The 21,736-nt window shown below is 33.0% G+C and overlaps 1 protein-coding gene across 4 annotated transcripts; it reads left to right on the forward strand.

The window, feature by feature from the left end:
- The first annotated feature begins 11,145 nt into the window (after positions 1–11,145).
- Positions 11,146–15,529, forward strand: LOC132618630 (uncharacterized). 4 transcript variants are annotated; one of them, XM_060333654.1, is made up of 4 exons: positions 11,146–11,547; positions 13,285–13,443; positions 13,779–13,997; positions 15,179–15,529. In XM_060333654.1, the coding sequence occupies exons 1-4, from the start codon at positions 11,389–11,391 to the stop codon at positions 15,518–15,520; spliced, it is 879 nt and encodes a 292-aa protein (XP_060189637.1). In that variant the 5' UTR covers positions 11,146–11,388; the 3' UTR covers positions 15,521–15,529. The 4 variants fall into 4 exon arrangements, with proteins under 4 accessions (XP_060189637.1, XP_060189640.1, XP_060189638.1 ...); XM_060333657.1 differs by having other exon boundaries at positions 11,414–11,547; positions 13,307–13,443; XM_060333655.1 differs by lacking the exon at positions 11,146–11,547 and adding an exon at positions 11,556–13,204 and having other exon boundaries at positions 13,307–13,443.
- The last annotated feature ends 6,207 nt before the right edge of the window (positions 15,530–21,736 follow it).

Below are 21,736 nucleotides of genomic sequence, written 5' to 3' on the forward strand. Positions count from 1 at the left end.
ACCTATTTTACCCTTATATTATCAACTCGTCTTTTTTCTTTTATTTCTTTAAAATCATGATATATTGTATCATCTTAATCTATATAACTAATTTTCTATAAGAAAATAAATATTATTTTCGAGACGGAAAAATAAAAGTAAAAAATTCTAATCGAGTATCTAACTTAATGTCATTCTATTATAAAATAAGCGAGAAGAATACGATTTTTTTTATTACTAATAACCAAAACTCTATTATCTAAAAGTAACAAGTAATAATAGCTTTATAAATATATTTCAATGCAAGTAATACAAACTAATTAATAAAAATAGAGGTATATTATTAATATTTCATTAATGACAACCAAAACTCGTTTATATATTGACAATAGAAAATAAGAGAGAATTGAAACTTATAATATGCATATACATATATATGTAAAATAACAGGTAATATGTATGTACATGTGTGCGCGCGCGTATGTGTGTATGTACATGCATGTATATTAAAATATCAATCATAGTAACATTAGATTTTGTGATAAATTCATAAAAGGATTATTCTACTTATATATGAACTTAAATAAAAATTTATAAATGCCTAGGTTAAAAAAAATTGTATAATATAAAATGGTATTACATAGATGGAGGATTAAAAATGTCAAGGGTAAAATAGATATTGCATAGGATAAAAGAGGGAGAATGTCTATTGTTCATAGTTGAGGGGGCAGTTTGATTTTCAAAGCAAAGTTGGGGGGTTAAAATGATTTTCACCCAAATAATTTTTCACTTAAAAAAAATAATCAAATATTTTTTGTAAATAATATTATAAGTGAATGTCCATGTATTATAAAATATGTATTTATTTACTTGGAGAGCAAGGTTTGGTTGGAGACCAATGTAACTAGGTAATAACTATAGTTGCTATGAGACTCATCTAGTTAGAATCTAACTAGTTACTTGGTGACCAAGTATTTCTATTCCTATAAATAGGAAGGTTTTATCTCCTTAGCATGAGATCAAAAAGATGACAATAAAATTTCTCCTTAAGCTTCCTCTTTAATTCTCTTATTTCACTCTCAATTTGTATAATTTTATAACACGTTATCAACACAATTATTTACTCTTGAGGATTAATATCTCCACCATGCACATTTCACTTTGGAACTTCTGCATTTACCCTATAAGATATTGTATTCAATTCCTTATATTAATTTAGATTATTAAAAGTGCAGGGATATTTCATGGTTGGACTCTTAAGAGGTCCACATTGTGCTCCAAATTTTCTCATTCATTACACTGACTTTGGATTATATAAGAAGATGAGCACCATTATCAATATGCTCCAGGAAAAAAAAATAACAAGCATTTTGAAAACAAAATTGCTTCAAAGACCGTTTAATTCTTCCATATTATCTATGGGACAAAGGTTTGAAGACAAAAGGTATTTACGAGTCTCTAATCTTATTTCTATTAGCACCTCGAAGGTGATTCAAGTAATACTGCACTCATTGAATTAAGCTTGCAAAGGAACCAAAGTATATATGATACTGCCTGACTATTTTGTGCCCACAAAATTTATTAATGAGAGAAGGTAAAATTTGCAGTTTTTGTTTGCTCCCTTTTGAGGTATATTATTGTTTTCTCTTTGTGATACTTTGGCCTAACTATAAAGTTTTCTTTGTATGATTATTTGAGGTTGACATCTCAATATTAGCTACAGGAAGCGAATTAGAGGAAGGTATTTTATCTCATATAACCTTTCGCTAGTTATCGCTCAAAATTATTTACGCGAAATATTATTTTTCAACAATACAAGAATTGATGCAGTGGTGATACTTATATTTAGTCCATTCAATAACATTTTAGTGGTTATGCCTATAACAACATAATTGCTATACAAGTCAGACATGCATATTATAAGGATAATAATCACTATTCTCCTTGAGTCCGATGAAATTAACATTCCAAGCATATTAGAGCTAAATGCTGTTGATTTAAAAAAAAAAAAAAAAAAAAAAAAAAAAAAACTTTTCTAACTTGTAGTATTTGGGTCACATCACTAAGTTGGAGATGTACTCATATTCCTTCTTGGAATTTAAATCACTTGTAAGCTTTATAAAAATATTGGGTTAGCATTAAATTGTTTAGATAGTTGATATTATTTTGTTGAAGTGTGAAAGAGATATTTTCTTTCTCTTATATTCAATTTGTGTCACTTATTTTCCTTTGTTACTATGTCCATGAATGATTATTATTAACTTGAACTCTAATAGAGTTTATAAAAGTGTTGGACCCAAGAATGGTTATATTTCAAATGTCTTGTTGAAACTTAACTTACTTATGTATATAATCATGAAGTAGTTGAGGGTAAGATGGTGGATTCAATTTCCATCACAATAAGAGGGTAAGACATCGGGTTTGAGTCCTGGTACACCATGATGATAAGATGTCGGGTTTAAGTCCCAGCAAATTATGGCCTAACACGCCTTTATATGTGTAAGACGTTGGTTTTGAGTCCCAATGCACCATGTCGTACCCCATTTTAACCGGGTTGATTTAGGAGTACAACATATTGGTGATTCCTATTTGTTTTATTTAAGGAGTCGCCACCTAATTAATTTAACGGTGAATTAGGACACCCAGATGTTAACTAAGGTAAAGTTAAAACTAAACCTCTGTTAATAGTCTGCTTAACCAATGTGATTCTAGGTAAGGGCTCTATATTATCCTAAAGGGAAGGGGTTAGGCATCCTTTAGAATCCGCTAATTACGGTTGTCCGGCCAAACTTAGGTTAATTAATTCAGATTAAATATAATACTTAACTCTTAAGAAAAATAGGTTGTAAATGTTATTGAGGTTTTAAAAGGAAAACGTAATGATGTTATTTGAACTGACTTGAAGAAATGCATAGTAGTCCACGTGAAAATAAAAAAACTTATAAATGTTGTTAAGCTTAAAATAATAATTTTATGGTAAAAATGGGACTGGCAAAATATAATGATTTGTATATAGATAGAAGCTTTAAGAGAAAACTTAGCCAATATGACATTATATCTGTATAATAGTGTAAGAAATCTAGACTTGTTTTTAAAGATAGAGTGCAAAGGGGATGAATTTCTTCCCTTTTTTTTTATTTAATTATGCTCGGCTGAAAAATAGACATGACTAATTCAAACTTGAAGAGTTATTTATAAAATAATACTTGAGTTTATACTTGCGTATTAGTGACGTTTTTGAAACGTTTATGATAGAAACATGATTCCCTTTACTTAAAATATATAGTCATGCCATTTTGCAAATCAATTATCCCAAATAAAAAATGAAACATGAAAAAGAATGGTATAACTTATGGAGTTAATTGTTAATCTTCCTTAAACTAACTAACCATTACTAAAACTAAATCTACTAAATCATTAGGATTCATCTAAGTTAATAAAATAAGACAAGGTTAGTCATACAAAAACAATCAAAATACGCAACAATAAAATAAAGTAGAGGGGAAGAAAGTTGAATGGATCTGGCCCATCTTCCCGGCCCAGCTGCTGCACACTATGCATGTTATTGGGCTTTGGCCCGATAAATTTTATATATTGATATTGCAGATTGTCTTGATGGGAAATGATTCAAGATGATTTCGTTGGGCTTTTAGCCCAACAACGCATGCAGGAGAAGAACGAGTCCCTCGGACTCGTATGCGAGTTTCATGCGAAAGATAAAAGGAAAAGGATTAGTATACACTCCACGAATATGGTAAAACATGTAAAAAATATAAGCTCAAAATAGATCAGTAGATGATATATAATCTGTATATTTTAAATATATTTTGTGTATACACAATTCACAGGGATGTATTAGATACATCAACATATACGAATTCAAATAAGCACAAAATCATCATGGCGTTTCACACGGATCTGCACCCCTTTTATATTAAGGTAACATGACTATGTACCCAAAAGTTAAGCCACTCTAATGAGGCAAATAACAAGCTCAGGCCTAAATAAAAAAGAAGATACATTTTCCAGTATAGTCATATGGTATTTCAAAGGTCAACCTTATATATAAGTCAGCGGGAAAGATTCAAATTTAGCTAAGAATCCAATTAACATCTTGCCATGATTTAACCAACCAAAATCTTAATATATTTACCGAAATCATTCCAACATACCGCCTCCATACAGTCCAATAGACTAAACCTTTCAGGACATTTTTAGATCTTATTAAGACTATGTGAACCCTGTTTCAGACAACAATAAACTTCTGCCAACAACCGAACCAATAGCAATACTTCACAGGCCAAACAAAGACTCCAAGGGACCATACTTTCCTTCATGCATTGACTTAAATTTATGTGTACCATTTCTTGCATCAGCAAATGTGAGGTGCACTAAACAATGAAATACACCTTTTGAAAATAGAATAGGGCATTAAAGCCATGCTTTTCAAGAGGAGTCAAAGCATGTCATTACACACTATAACCAGGTTATAAGGAAGCTTAATAGGATTCCTACTAGATGTTCATACTTCACACAGAGCATGTGAGTTCATATTAAGGAATAATAGTAATGTTAAATGTATACAAATCATCTTTTAAGCATTTAAGACACTTTCAATAGCCAACCAGTGAGACTGCCACAACAAGTTAAATCATTTATCAAGGAATTAAGATCAACACAGAGTTACTTATAACACTATTAGAGTCGGCTATCCTACAAGTGAATCACCTGATCAAACCATTAACTAAGCGAAGCATAAACAGATGTGATAAACTAAACATAAGCAAGACTGAACAGAAATCCATACTGAGGACTAGGTAGATCATATATAGTTTGATCAGCATATTAGCCTAAAACCTCAACTAAATAAGACTAGACTGATACACATATAAACACACAGTATGTTATACACACACAAACATACAGAATGCTGGAACATAAAGCCAAAGGAAAGGAGTTTACAAAGGTCTTGGTCAGTTTAATAACTCAAGTTACATGTTTTTTGGTCTCTATGAACGTAGTTTTAGATCCAAGCAGCCTTATACAAATTGGTACACAACTTATCATCAGGGTTTAACATACAACAAAATTTAAACTTCCTAAAGCCAAACATCATTTGAAATAACAACTCTGTATTGACTAGCAACCAGACATATGCGTGCTTAAAGATTACTTTGTTCTTCCAAATACCAAACAGCTACTGACAAGTCACATAGGGATCAGGTAAACCATCAAACATACTACATAAGCATTTTCAACGATTCTGACTAAACAAGATATTCAAGCTAGCACAATATGATCAAATTAATCACTTACACAAGTAAACCAATATGCTAACAGGATCGTAATAGGAATATAGCAAATGCCTGAGAAAGCAATAGGCAGAAATAGAACCAATCATGTACTTAATAAAATTTAAGACTAATAACATCTAAATCATGCCATATAGTAACTAAACGAAACAACACATAAAACATGCTAACCTAACACATAATCAACTACAAATAACCAAAGAGACAGAACAAAAATGCAAAGTAAAAAGAAAGGGGAATTACAGACCTTTTTGGGGTGCAGCGAACTAGGGTGCGGGGCTTCGATATCCACTCGAACACTACAGAAATTCGAACTTGCGTATTCTCGGATTCAAAACGAACATCCACAGCCCAAAAAACAGGATTTAATTTTGTGACGATATCGAACAATTAAAAGCCGATATTTTGAAAGGGGACCGGAACCATTAAAGACTTGTGTTTCGAAATGACTATCAAGAAGTATTAAGGTATCTCTTAGGGGGTTTCTGAATCGGAAAAAAAAAAACCTCAGTTTCCTTGGGGCATTTTTGAATCGAAAACCTCTCGGTTCTTGGGGGGTTTTCACCAATCAAAAATCCTCAGATTCTAGGGGGGTTTTCACCAATCCAAAAAACCTCCTGGTGGCTTAAAAAACCGATTATTTATAGGGCGATTCTAGGGTTTGTTGCGAAGAAGAGAGAGAGGAGCGGGGACAGAGGGGAGTGGGGTGACAGACGGAGGTGGAGGGAACAAAAGCGTGGGGGGACAAGGTGTGGTGGAGTGGCAGTGGCGTGGAGAGGAGAGAGAGAGAAAGGAGGGAGAAGGAGAGAGAGAGGATAAGGAAGGGGGAGGCGGCGGATCAGGGAGAAAATGAAGTTCCCTTATTTTGGACGGGAATTGGGCTTCCGGGTCGGGTAAAAAAATAGGCTGGTTTGGCTAAAATATAGGCTGGGCAAATAAAAAGAATGGGCTGGGCAAATAAGAAGAATGGGTTGGTCGGAAATGTTGGCTAATTATTTGGGCTGGGGTGAATTAAGTTGGGCTGGTAAATTAAAATGATGTCAGGTAAATTAAAATGTGGACTGGTTTTTTGTGAATTGGTCCGAAAATAGTACGAGTTGATTGGGCTACTACATTTAAATAAAAGACCTATTTAACTAACTTGTGTTAAAATATTACTTAATATAAAATATGCAATTATTAGTGCTCAGATAAAAAATGGCGTTGTAATAGCCGTGCAATAATATTTCAAAAATCCACAGTAAATAAACACTATTATCTAATTATGCAAAGATAAATGCGATGCGTGTGCGTAAGCTGACAAAAATGCCGGAATGATAAAATTGTGAATTATTATTATAATAATAATAATAATAATAATAATAATAATAATAGGTAACTGTAATAGAATAATAAAACGTGGGTATTGATAAGAGGCTAGTAATTATAGTAAGATATAATATATATATTTTTTAATTTTCCAAAAATATTAGAAGCGTAAATAGGTATTTCGGAGGAGAGGCGGGACAAAATTGGGTGTCAACACACCATATTGATGATATAATGATGATTGTGGCAAAATAATATATACTTTTGATGAAACAAAATTATGAAGTCCATCCCACTGAATTTGCTCCATTCCTGGAAGAAAATGTGGTAACAGTATATAATAAGTCTGAAAGATGACAAAATAATTATAGTGTCCGTATGAATGAACGTGGACCTGACTAGGGACAAAATAATCAGCATCATTGTGATAATTATAAAATGAAGAACACTATGGGTTCTCAAAATGATCCTTCAAAAGGTGAAAGTAATATTTGCCTCAACGTCGTACGAAATGTCGTGAGCACGCGATTGTTGTGTGACCTAATTTGATAAATTATATAAATCCTCCATCAAAAGAAAGGAATACAAAGTGGAGGCGCACTTGACCTTTCAAAGTGATGTTGAGGTGGATCACATAAATATGATAAACATTAAGACATGACAATGAGTTTATATCAAATTTATGAAGCACATATATAAAATTATAGTGCATTCCTTGAAGAGAATGAGACTTGTGATAAGCATCGTGAATGCTGGCCCATTCTTGAAAGTGAATGTGGCAAGAAATGATAAAAGATAGGGATAAAGACGTGCTTATGTATTATGCTAGTACCACAACTCACCTCTAGGAGAGGTTTGAGAGAAATTGTCATTAAGGTATAAGTAGTCATTAATCATCTTGTCGGTAATGATTATTGAAGGGAAAAGGTTAAAGCAAGAAATGAGTATTGCCTATAATAAATTTGATCATGACCGAAATGATATAATTTTTTCCTTTAAAGGATATTGATTATCAAGAAAGTATTATATTGTCATAAGTCTCAAAGAAACTTATTGAGTTTCAAAAATATTCGCCAAAGTGGCCATTCATATTGAGACTATAAATGATGGAAAGATTTAATATCTTTATATTACTGCAATCAGTATTTTAAAAGGCATTTTCGGGGCGAGCCCTAGGGCGGGGCGTACCAAAAATGCTCCGGGGCGAAAGTCTCCAAAGGCGTACGCCCAGCAATTCGGGGCGTACGCCCGAGCGTTTGGGGCGAGTTTTTTTTGTTGGGGCATGTTGGGGCGTAAGCCCAGAAAACTTCTTCAAACTAAAACGAATTTTGTTAAATAAGTCCTTAATATAATGCCCAAATTCTCAAAAGTCAACATGTAATTACTCAAATGTTTTAAAAAGGAACTGGAACATTAAATTTAAAAGTCAAGACCTTTTTTTATTGCTAGAATGCCTAATATATATTCTTTTCCAATTATTTATCTTGTCTTCTACTATCTCAAAAAAGTAACGAGCAGTCACTTGTACTTGTAAGTAGCATATAATAGATTGTTCTAATTAGTTTTTTTGTGGGGGTGGAGCATATATATATATCACTTATTTATAGTTTTCTTCAATTTTTTACGCTATTTCACCTATTTAAAAGTATTTATTATAATTATATCATTTTATAAAATACTAAAAATTAAAACCCCATGGGGCTTACGCCCCGTGCCTCGGGGCTTACGCCTCACTGAGGCAGATGTAAAACGCCCCGCCTTACGCCCTCGCCTTTTAAAACACTGACTGCAGTCATATGGCGGGTAAGAAATATAAATGTGAAATGTTACCCTGCTTCCCTCCTGTTTCTACTACACAATTATGAGCATGATGATGGAATTACATGCGATGGTAAAATAAAATTTTATTGAAATAAATATCAGTTGGCATGACCGATTGGCCATTCCGGTTCTAATGTGAGGAAAAAATAATTGAGAATTCACGTGATTATATATTGAAGAAATAAAAGATCTTCAAGAATTTTCTTGTGCTACTTGTTATCATGATAAATTGAACATTATACTAGCTAAAGTTGGGATTGAATCCCTCAATAATTCTGGAACATAAAAAAGGTGAATATGGGCCCGTTCACCTGCCATGTGGACCGTTTTACTCTTATATGATCTTAATAGATGCATCTATGTTACGGTCACATGTGCATTTGGTATCAACTTGCAATTTGGTTTTTGCACAGTTGTTTGCTCAAATTGTTAAATTAAGAGCATGGTTCCAAACTATGAAATTACGTTGATAATGCTGGTTTATATCCAAGTTAGTTTAGCAGAAATTGAATGCCTCTAATTATAGCTAAACAATTGGTTATGAGAACAAACCTCCCAAATATAATTTTGGTATGATGTGTTATTTAATATGTACCAGCACTTGTATGCATCAAGCCAACAAGGTTCCTTATCACAATTGGTTCAAGGTCAGGAACCAAATAATTCCCATCTAAAAATGTGAATGTGCGGTATATGATTCAATTGCTCCACCATAACGCACAAAGATGGGTCCTCAAATAAGATTGAGGGTAAATGTTGAATTTTCTAACATTAGGGGGAGAGGTCATAAGCAGCTGAAAATAAATAAATTATGTATAATGAATTATCACTAGTATGATCCTCGTTTAAAATATAATTCAAGTTAACTGCCAGATGCATTTGCTGACCAAAGTGAAAATACATATTGCAGCTGCAAATGCTCCTACTAGAATTAAAGTCCTTGAAGGATAGAGTCTATGGCATGCCTGAAGCGTGATAGACCAATCGGTTCCAAAGGTAAATCTCCTTGAAGAAGGAGAGGAGCAAATGATCAAGATGACCATAATAATGACGCAAGTTCTTTAAAGGAGCACCACGACATAACACTTCATGAAACCTTGAGAAAGGTTCAGGTACCTGAAAATGATGAAAAAATGAAGAGATCTCAATAAGTTATGTCGCATTGGAACCGGTATCAAATGACCGTTGACGGTATCTTTGATATAATGTAGCGCTCAACATTATAAATGGCGACGAGGATCTTGAATTCAAATCTATCAAGAAATGTGGATAGATAGATGATTGGCCAAATGAAAATACGCAATTCAAGTATATTTGGTTTCACATAGTAAGTGTGAAATATTTTGGATCTATATTCCAAACACTTGAAGGTATAATGTCAGTGGGGTATAAGGAAATTTTGTGCGAACAGTGAAATGAAAAATAAATTCGTACAATATAAAGTACGACTCGTGCATTGTGGTATAAAGGTTTTTCGCAAAAGTCCTGACATTATTGTATTGAGATGTGTTACCTGAGGTGGATGCAATGAGGTTTTATGCAATCTGACAATACATGAAAAGCTTGAATGCGTATAATGAAATATTTTCATGTCTAGCTAGACAGTGAAGTTTATATGAAAATTCTTAAAGGATTGAAAAGGTCTTAAAGCAATTCCATTGAGTACCCCCAATGGCTATATGATCGCTTAACATAAAGAAAGATCAATTTTGGATCTCATGAAAATGGTTGGAAAGTACCATGTCTTAGTGCAATTGATGCACTAATGTATCCTGCTATTACTATCCATGAGATAATGCTTTTATTAATTTGCAAGCAAGATATAGTCTCACTTTTACTCGTGGAGACATCAGGATGAATCAAATAGTGATTTAAATTTTTGCTAACCAGTATTATCAAGATTTATTGGTTATGAAATGCAGGGCATTCATATGATCTCTATAAAGTTAGATCTCAAACAAATTATGTGTGAGCATGTGAGGATGCTGCCATAATATGACATTCTACATGACAGTCAATTATTGATACTTATTCAAGTCCGTCAAGATATCAGCAACTTGTAAAGCAAGTCAGGAATGTATCTGGCTGAGATCAATACCTCAACACATTTTGCAATCATGTGATATTTATTTGGAGGTGAAGATCCGATAATATTATACGAAGCTTGCATAGTTCACTTGAAAGAAGGATATATCAAAGGAGACAGAATAAAGCATATTTCGTTAGATTTCTTTTTCAGACGCGATCTTCGACCGAAGGTGAAATAGATATTCAATAAATTTGCTCGATTGATAATTTGGCAGATCTGTCCATTAAGGCATTATCGACCTCAACATTTGAGAAGCTGGTATACAAGATTGAGATGTGTTGTCTCCGAAAAATAAAGTGATGTTATCATCAGGGGGAGTAAAATACGTGTTGTACTCTTTTTCCCTTAGTTAAGGTTTTGTCCCATTGAGTTTTCCTCGCAAGGTTTTTAACGAGGCAACTATCAAAATGTATTACTAGATATGCGTACTCTTTTTCCTCCACTAGAACTTTTTCCCACAGGATTTCTTTTCTAATAAGGTTTTAACGAGACACATTATCTATTAATGAACATTTAAGGGGGAGTGTTGTAAATACTATTATAAGTGATTGTCCATGTATTATAAAATATGTATATATTTACTTGGAGACCAAGTTTTGGTTGGAGATGAGATCAAAAAGATGATAATAAAATTTCTCCTTAAGCTTCCTCTCTAACTCTCTCAATTTGTATTATTTTATAACAATATTCAAGTTTTACGTCACATAACTTGTTTTAATTAGCACTTAGATATTATTGCACATTTTTTTGTTCAAATATCATCATAACTAAAATGATTTCAATACAGAACCATTTTCTCGAAAAAATATTTTCCATTTCTAATGCTAGGACCAAGTTGAGCTGAAATTGGCGTTGGAAGTCGAAGGAAACCAGAGAAAGATGAACGGATTAATGGTCCGTGCACCTATAATTTGTTTTTCATCGGTGAAATTTACTCAAGATTTTCATAATTATTTGTACCCTTCCAAGTTTTTCCACAAAAGAGCTTATCCCAAGTGCAATTGCATAAGAAACAAGGATACCCAAATTCCCCCCGAGGTACTTTTGCTTTCACCGCCTTTTTTTTTTCTTTCGATAACATATGTTAGCTAGAAGAAACTTAAAAACTTAACCTTTTGGGTGAGCAGAGAACATTTTAACTAGGATGGTTTCCGTCTGTTGAGTCTAATACTCCTCCGACTCAATTTTTGTGGCACTTTTCGTTTCTGGAGAGTCAATTTGATTAATATTTAAAGCTAAATTGAATTAGATTAGCTCAGGATTTTAAAAGTAAAAAAAATTAGATATTCAAAAATTATGCGGAAAGTATTTTAAGTTGCAAATTTTGGCCGTGTCAGTATGATGAGAATTGAGAAATACAATTTAAAATGTTGGTCAAAAGTCATATAGTTAGGATCTCGTGAAGCGAAAAGTGCCGCAGGATTTAGGAACTAGTTGGCTAATTAAGATTTCTATGTATATCTTTTGGGTCATGTTTTGTTTCTTGAAGTACCAAATACAAGGGAAAGCCCAATAAACAATGAAAATGTCGAGGGCAGTTTCTCAAAAGTTTGTATTGATGTGTAGGGTGTTAAATTTGAATCTGGTAGCTTAGATGAAATAGAAGTGAAAAGAGGTGGAGTTAGAGGTATATCCAGGATTTAGAGTCAGTAGTTTCGGAGTCAGTGTGATCTATTTTAAAACATACACATTTTTTTGCTCGCGTTTATGTGGTCTAAGCGGAAAGCAATATGTTCAATTGAACTCACCGGGAAGAGCTAGATCTGCCTCAGAAATGGAGGGGGAGGAAGTAAATAGGGGGAGACAAAAAAGGTACTAGTTTGGAGCTCTCCAGCTGCATAGCTACTAAAAAAAGCTTATAACTTGCTTTAAGACCATTCAACCTTTAATGACAAGTTTAATGTAGCTTCTCAAACTTTTGAGCAATTCGACATGTTATTGTAAAGTCATTAGCGAGGAAAGGGTTAGAACAGACTCTATTTTCTACATAAAAGCAGGCTACTTGGGGGTCCTAAGTCGTAACATCCTATGGAGAATTTGTACCAAACACTTCGGCTTAAAGGAAATGAGCAACAACAAAATGAGAATATGAGGTGCCTCGGCCAACCCCATTTAGGAAGAAACTGCATCCAGGATGTTACAGGTGTGCTTTGAGCCCCCTTATTTCATAAGTTAAAGAAAACTTTCCGACTTTTCTGCTACACAAGAAAAAATATATAAGGTTATTACAGACCCGCAAAGTAAGCCAGGACAGAATCTGGATCACATTGCTGCGATTTGTTGTCCAAAAGTAGGTAATTTGAGGTAAAAGACCGTCTTTGAAACTGGAACTCTGGAAGCAGAAAGTGAATCTGCATAACAGACGACATGGAGTTAACATTGATTCATCATGGCAAAATACTTGATGCACAGATTTTTGAATAAATCAAAACTCCAAAAAGACAATAAACCCAAGCAGGGAGCTAAGTCTTATAGCCGCGGGATAAATTGTGTTTGAACTGAATTTGATCCCAAAGGGGATGGGCTAGTGCTTGAGGTATTGGAGTAAAGAGGAAGCACCAATATGTGGGGTAACATGATTCAAAATCGAATCAACTTTCTTGAAAATAGTTACTTTGTATTTTTAAGATCAAAAGGGTTCTACTGATTAATGAACTGGAAATGGATAGTCATGAATGGTTAGTGATTAAGCAAGGTTTGTACTCAGTTTTCTACTCCAAAATTTGTACAATATTGTCATTCAGATAATTGAGTAAATGATTTTCAACTTAATAGGGCTTCTCGGTCCTTAAATCAGATAATCATTGTGATACGGGGAGTTTGTGGAGCAGTATGGCTTTCTACCTGTTCAGTGTGCATGTTCCTTTAAGTTTTGGCGGCTTGTCTGCTGTTACCAGCATATTGCATCGTTCAGCTCTTGATCCACAGACCGAGGTGAGTAAGATTTCTACATAACAGTATAAACTATTGCTATAATGAAGTATGATTTAAGTTCAAGAGATATACACATAAGTTCTCTTGTGTTCTCTGTTGCTTCTTGTGACTGGCTCAAAGTAAAAAAATCAGTTATCTTTCATTTCCTTGTTGCGCACAGAAGTTCTTACTATTAGAAATTAATTCCATCAAATAATAAAATTTGTGGAACTCAAAAGTGACATATATCAAACTTGGGTAGCTTTGAAACGTTAAACTTTTCTCAACTACAAAATAGTCCGTTAACTTGTGATTTTAATCAATTTGATAGTGTCATTGCTTGTTTTTCACCACAGGCATTGTCCTTAGTTGTACTTCAGACGTTAGAGCTTATCAGCGTTCTGTTTCTTTTAAGACGTGCTGGGAAGTCCCAATACAAGCTTCGTGATTTCTTTCAAGAGAAACAATCAACCAGAGAAAGGAACTGGTTACTTGCGTCAGTTCTTGGCTTCGGGTTCCTGGTAATTCTGGTTTTCGTGACATCAGCTATTGCTGACACGTTGATAGGTACTAAGGTAAGCTGTTTCCAATTCCTTTTTCAGTTGCATTATCAATTTGGGAGTTGAAATGTTTAGTGCATGTGTTCACCTTGAAATAGAAGATGAAGAAGAAAAGAAAGAGACAAATATTATAATACATCACTCTGTGTCACTTTATCACGGTAGTTACATTACAGAAAATTATACCCTCTTGTGAGTAACCTGCGCAACAAAGCAATCTCATATTTTTACTTTGGTTTTGATAGTTTTAAACCAGGGTTTGGCAGGCAGTGCAATTCTTTTATCAAATGAACTTGCTTTCCCTAGTGATAAATGTTTCTGTGTGCTCCTTTCTCTTTATAAGACCCAACTTTTGTTGCATAATTTCAACATATTTTCTACTTTGGCTTTAATTGCCTTTCCTTTGGGAGTTGGGACAACCGAATTGTATTTGATAATTGGCATTTTTAGATAGCAAAATTGGGGAAGGATTTTCTTCACTTGATTCTGTGGACGTTAAGCACGCATTATTTCAACTTTCAGTTAAATTATTGACGAGGAATCTAAAACATATATTTTGAATTAGAAGTGTGTACAACTGAAGCACCGGAAACTAACATGCTTAACTACCTGTATGTATGTATTTTAGTGAGTTATTTGCCTCTTAAGTTTGTTAAATTTAGAAGTATAGTGGGAGATTAAGTAGAAGGTGCATCCGTAGATGCATTTTCTCGTCTATATCCATCATACTATTATACGATCCAAATATGGAAAGTTTCCAATTTTAGCTTCTTTTCCCTTTTCAGTTGGTCTAATTAGTATGGATGGTTGTTGAAAATCAGTTAAGAGAGGTCACTTGATCTGGACGTGTTAGTTAAGGGACTGTTTCACTGTTAGAATTAGTTATAACTAACTTTTTAATTCCCCCTTCCCAATCTTTCCCTCTATCTATAGTTGTGATTCCTCTCCATTGTAAGGCGTCTTGGAATGAAAAGGTCAACCAAATCTGATTCTAATTCTAGTTCTTGAGCAAGCTGTTCAAGGACAATTTTCCTTGTTTGTTCTTTAGGCAAGCTTGACTTCTTTCCATTCCATCTCTTGAAATTCTGGATAGTATCATATTAGGTCTCACTTTGAGTTGTTGTTCAGCGTTGTATGATGTTATAAATCTAGATCGGTGGTGTGAGAAAGTGATCATTGTTTGATGAGCTTTGCAGGACGTCAACAATCCAATCTTGAAAGAAATTCTTTCGAGTGGTCCAATATCGATAACATCATGCATCCTGGTCTACTGTGTCATCACCCCCTTGCTAGAAGAAGTTGTCTACAGAGGGTTTTTCTTGACTGCTCTTTCCTCCACAATGAAGTGGCAGCAAGCAGTGATTGTTAGCTCAGTTGTTTTTAGTGCAGCTCACTTCTCTAATGAAAATTTCATACAATTGTTCATCATAGGTTTAATCCTTGGATGCTCTTATTGCTGGAGTGGAAACTTAAGGTCTTCTATTGTAATTCATTCACTATACAATGCTTTAACCTTACTAATAACATATGCATCATGAGTTGTTGCTTTTTGAGAGCAAGATAGATCTTTCTTTTGGGGGTGCGGGTCAGAAATTGAACTGTTTAGCTCAAGTGTCGGGGTAGTAAAACTCCTCTAGCATGATAAAAAAGAATCCTAAGTAATGAGGGAGATCGGTACGAATATCGTAATAATATGGCTTTTGAGCACTTTCATAAAGCGTTTTGAATTTTGCAATATCATCAACATAACGTGTGTGAATAACTAAATCTACATTCAAAGATGTAGTCTGACAATCAATGAAACTGGATTGAAGGAAGGAGACTAATTTTCAATTTTCCAAAGATAAAAGGATGTCAAGCCAGATGGGGATCGGAGTAACAAGTACCTGATGGATTATTCTTAGCCAGATGTTATGCTTGTGACAATTAAAATTACAAGAGAATACGAATTAGTGAAAAGGGGAAGGGGATTTGTAAGGAAGGTTTAGATATCAAATTTAACTTCCCAAATTGTAAATCCTATAGAAAGTCCTGTACTTTTGTATTATCTCTTAAAAGAATGATAAATATGGCTGTTTCCATCCAATGCTCGTTGTTTTCGCAAAACAAAAAAGAAAGTCTTTCTATAATTTGATTTCTTGTGGAACCAGATCTATTAGCTTATTTCATATTGATTCGCACTAGTACTTTCAAAGCATCACTGGATCATATACTATGACCTTTTTGATACACCAATTGTTTATTAAAATCAAATTATCATGCAAATTACATTATGATAAATATGTTTAACTATAAAATACATATAATATCGGTATGATTTTAATAGTTTATCTTTCTTTTAGTTAAAATCAAACTAAACCAATTATGATTATTTTTTTCAATATTAATTCATATCAAACCTAATTACTAATCTTTTTTGTCGTTCAATTTTACAATTTTCACTGAACACCGCTAATTGTAGAAACCGTTGACTGCTTCAAGTTTGACTTGAAAATGACAAGTGGAAAGCTTCTATTTTGAGAACATGTGAAGATGATCATGTTAAGGAAATATAGCTGTTATTGAGCACTTGACAGGTGAGATTTGATTAAAAAAAAATCATTGCTCTTTCAAATCCTTTTAAGGAATTTGTCTACTGTATATACGAGGAAATTGTGAATGGAATATACTAGAAGCACAAGGGACCACCCGTTGCTCCAAAAATCAGTTCCTTTTAGGGGAAAAAGAGCCAACGTTTAAGAAATATCTGCAAGCTGTACAATAATGGACAGACAGGCATGTTTAGCTGGTTCAAATGTAATCGACATGTCTCGCTGGTTTATGCTGGCTTCCCATACTTTTCTTTGAACTTTTTGGAGGTCTTGTTCACCCTAATTTTTTAAAGAATTTATCATTTATAGAAAAGTAATAGTACTCAATTTGTCCCAGTTTATATGACATTTTGTTTTAAGATTCTTTTCATATTAAATAACATTCCAAGTCTTAACGCTTTTAGCCTGCTTCAAACAATTCAATCTTAAGCTTTTACGCTGCTTCCACTTATTTATTTGCTTTATGTATGATTGTGTGCTAGACTGCTATTTAAACCACAATCTCCAATCTTTGGCTACAAATATAAAAGAACTTAACCCACAATCTCCAATCTTTCGCAACAAATATAAAAGAACTATTTTCTTAAAATGGAATAAAAATACTATTCCCTCAGCCTCACTTTAAGTGTCTTAGTTTGACCAGACATGAAATTTAAGAAATAAAAAAGGTTTTAAATTTTGTAGTTTTAAATTAAAGATGTGTATAAATTATGACGTACTAAAATGCCCTTTGAATCTTGTGGGTATAAACTTGTCATGTAAAATGTTTGAATTGTCAATTTAATAAATATAGAAAGAGACACTTGAGACATAAAAAAGAAAGTTAGACATTTAAATTGGGATGGTGGAATAATAAAAAGAAACAAAACAAGTTGAAAAAATGAAACGAGGTAAAAAGAAAGTTAGACATTTAAATTGAGACGATGGAGTAATAAAAAGAAACAAAACAAGATAAAAAAAGAAACAAGGTGAAAAGAAAGTTAGACATTTAAATTGAGACGATGGAGTAATAAAAAGAAGGGAAAATGGTTAAAAATACCCCTCTAGTTTGAAAAAAGGGCTAAAAATATTATCTAAACTTATTTTGGGTCAAAAATACCCCCGTCCTTAAAGTTTTTAAATATACCCCTGTCTTGACAGAAATTATCTCCAAAATAATTCGAAATCATTTTTTAAATCCGCTCCATCATTTAAACCCGACTCAACTAAATAATAATCCATAAGATCTCTTTATTTCCCTAATTTCCTCAAACTTCATACCTATGCATTGGGGGAATAAGGGGATTTTATGGGTTATTATTTAGTTGGATCGGGTTTAAATGATGAAACGGGTTTAAAAAGAATTTCGGATTATTTGAAAGGATAATTTCCGTCAAGATAGGAATATATTTAAAAACTTTAAAGATGAGAGGGATATTTTTTATCAAAAATAAATTTAAAGGATATTTTAAAAAAAATTTCAAAGTAAAGGGATGTTTTTGAACCTCTTCCCTAAAAAGAGACAAGACAGGTTAAAAAACGAATCGAGGTTGTCCCAAAGAGGTGATTGCAAGGCCCCCACACAGCTCTGGATGACCACAATTTCCGCTAAACACATTAAGAAATATCCCAAGTAACAAGATTGACTGACAGCCCACTCCTTTAAATTCCAAATGCATACATATCTAATGTGCTGGATTCCACTAAGTATACAAAAAACAAAATGTAATGTAGGCCCCCAACTCCTTTAAATTCCAAAACTTCTGCTTGAAACCAATAGATACATTCTTGAAATTCTCTACTTCTTCTTTCTCTCTGCAAAATGGGTGCCTTTGAGAATCAAGTAAAGGAGAGAGCAAAAGGTTTGAAGACCCTTTTCAAGAAGGGAGTGAAGATTGTGCAAAAGGGTTGGCACAAGGTCAGGCACATGAGGCGTTGATTTTTTTTTTTTTTGAACATGTAGAAAAAGATTTGTTCTTTCTTTTCTTTATCATTTTGACTTTTTGAGATTTGAGGGGTTTTGGAATTTGGGTTTGGGGGAGAGTTGGTTACTATCTTTAGATATGTACTAATTTGGGTGTTGAGTTGTAAACAGTTTTTTTTGTTTTTCTTTTGGGTAGGGTTTGTAATTGTTTTCAATTTGTGCTCTTTGAAGTGTTACTTGTTAATTCATCTATTCCTGGGGTCTAAAATGTGAGAACTTGTGAATGAGAAGATTCTGGTCAATTGCTTAATTTGGATCGGAGAATTAACCTAAATAATAATCCATTAAGCCGCTTAAATTTAAAATAGCCAATGAATATAATTTATGTAAAAATTTCATTTCAATTTGCATTGCATGGACACCACCTTAAAAAAAAAAAAGTTTAATCCCAAGAATATTTAGAAGCAAATTACTTTCTAAGGTTCAAAATTATTGATGTTTTAACCTCTCTAAAAGTTAGTCTAAAATAATTGATGTTTCACAAAATTGAGAAGGTATTTTCTTTTTCAAATTTACTATCGACACATTCCTAATGCAATGTACAAATTTAATGATAATTATGTCAATTAAAAAAGAAAAGAAAGTCATAAATTAAGATATTCTAGTCAAAATTCCTCTTAATATTTTCAAAATAAAGGAATTTTTTATTCTATGTGCACTAGCCTACCACATCAATTATGTCAGTCTAAGGAGTTATGATCTAGTTAGTTGAACTTACATAGTTAGACCTTTCTAGTTATTTCATTCTCTAATTTATAATTTAATAGGCTATTGAGAACCAAATTATTTTCACCGCATAGAAACTATATGTCGATGGCTCTATAAACAAAATAATCCTGTGTTTGTCTGAATTTGTTGTAACACATTTAATTTTTATGGGATTCTATTACCCCCGAGTTATTTTTAACTGAAATAAATTTCACCCTAAAATTGAACAGCCTAATTTATGGCTGAACGTATTGCACCGTCATGTGTACATTTTACAATATATATATATATATATATATATATTTTTTTTTTTTTAATTTATGTTCTTTTTCTTTTCCCTATTTTGGGTAATTATTTCCTTTTTTTATTTTCTTCTCATTGTTGCCTCCTTCACTGCTCTTTATATTCTTCCTTTTTCTCTACCTAGTTCAATGATTGAATTCATGGCTAGCAATCTAGTTCAAATTGAGCTCAATTTTTTTTTGCATGTACGAAAATTTCTCCGGTGGGCTCTTTTTCTATTTTTCTTCACAGATTTGGAGGAAATTTAGGAATTTTTTTCTGGATTTTGCGGTTATAAGGTAAAGCAATTCAAATGGATGTAGAAAAAAATTTATTTTAAAAAAATAGAGAGATACTTTTCAGCGAGTTTTTATGATTGTAACTGAGAATTGTAACCGGAGAAGATGATTAAAAATGATCATTGTTGTTTTTTGTCGTCTTTGCCTTGTAACTGACAAGAAAGGATGATAGTTTCAGGAAAAAGAGTCAACCATAGCCGGAGAGATTTCCAGCGACTGAGAAATTTCAAAGGTATAGAAGCAGCGAATAAGAGGAAAAGAAGAGAGAAAATGAAAAGAAGAAAAGAAAAAACTAAGTAAAGCTTATAATTTTTTCTTTTTTAACACTTAGGAGCTTAATAATACCAGGTAAAAAATGTCCAAGGGGACAATAGAAGGCGTGTTACAGCAAATTCGGGCAAAGATTGAGATGCATTTTAAGCATTTTCCCATCATTATTTAATAAGCTATTTTGCTTCCATTTCTTCACCACAAGTAAATCACTTGTTTTGATTTGAAAATTAAAAGAAGTTCAGGAAGTTGCTGCATTTAGCCTACTGACCATAAATTAATTAACAACATTTGGCCATAGGATCTATGTACAACTAACATGTGAAGAGGATCATGTCAAAGGAAAGCATAGTTGTTGTGAGCATTTTCGAAGGCGAGATTTGATTCAAAAGAAGTCATTGCTCTTTGGAAGCCTTCAAGAAATTTGTCTGTTGGAATCACATCACAATAAATACGTGAAGATTGGCAATAGAATATTGGGTTAATTATACTAAATACCTCTCGAATATGACTTTAGATACACTCTTCATATTTTAAAATTAGATATTTACACTTTTATAATTCTATATTTATACCCCCTATAAATCATATTTATAATTAAGTATATTAAAATATAATTATGATAGATGAATTAAAATTACAAAATAAAAAGTTTTTACATATTTATTTTTATTGTTAATTTTTTTATTTACGCCTCTGATTGAAAAGGTGATAAAATATGCATTTTCCTTTTGGTAGCTAACTTGGGAAAATGACTTTTTTAGTCCCTGCATTATCACATAATTCCTCTTTTAGTCCCCGTATTATCAACCTTAGCGCATTTAACCTTTAATTAAACAGTATGAGTGGTTTTGGTCCAATTGCTAACGGGGCTCACGTAACCTAAACGGATTCTTAATGTATATAAAGGACACTTTTGGAACTTTATTTTCCAGCTTATATTTTGCTCGAAGCATGCTTCTGGTACAAAAGTGATTTGTTTAGTCATTACATTCTGACCAGAAAATAAAAAAGTCATTACATTTTGATACCACGTGGCAAACTCCATTAGAGTATGTGATAAAACACTTCACAAGTTTTCACTTCGAATGAAGAGCTTTTCTAAAACTAGAGAAATCCTCGAATAAGGTCTATGAAAATTTCATGGCGGAGCTGCTAAGGAGAGTTTATTTTGCGCCACTTTTTGAGTTCTAGACTGAATTTTCCCAATTTCGAGCTAGGATTCCTAGGGTTCTCTCGATCCCTTATTTTTAAAATCTTGCATTACGAGGTTTAGTGTTTTGATTTCTTGTATCCATGTTCTAATGCCCCTTCAATCGTTCTTTTATGTGTAAATTGATTGCATGTTTGTAAACTGATTTCATTATATAGTGTATAGACAACGTGGGGAGAAGTCGGGAGTTTTCATTTCGATAGATCCACCTAGTCTAATCCGTTTTCACCCTCTAAGTTACAGAAGTTTCACAATGCTGGTATTTTTTTCTATTTAATTTGAGCTTTTTCTGAGTTGGTTTCATCTCAAAGTAACCAAGTTTCATAATGCACTGGGGATTGAAGGAGATTATACTTCCTGCCGTGAGTTTTATGTTTGATAGAATCGCAGTGATTGCGTTTCTTCTTTAAAATTTAATTTTAGTGTAG

The sequence above is a fragment of the Lycium barbarum genome, chromosome 11, assembly GCF_019175385.1.
Source record: "Lycium barbarum isolate Lr01 chromosome 11, ASM1917538v2, whole genome shotgun sequence".
Taxonomy (NCBI): domain Eukaryota; kingdom Viridiplantae; phylum Streptophyta; class Magnoliopsida; order Solanales; family Solanaceae; genus Lycium; species Lycium barbarum.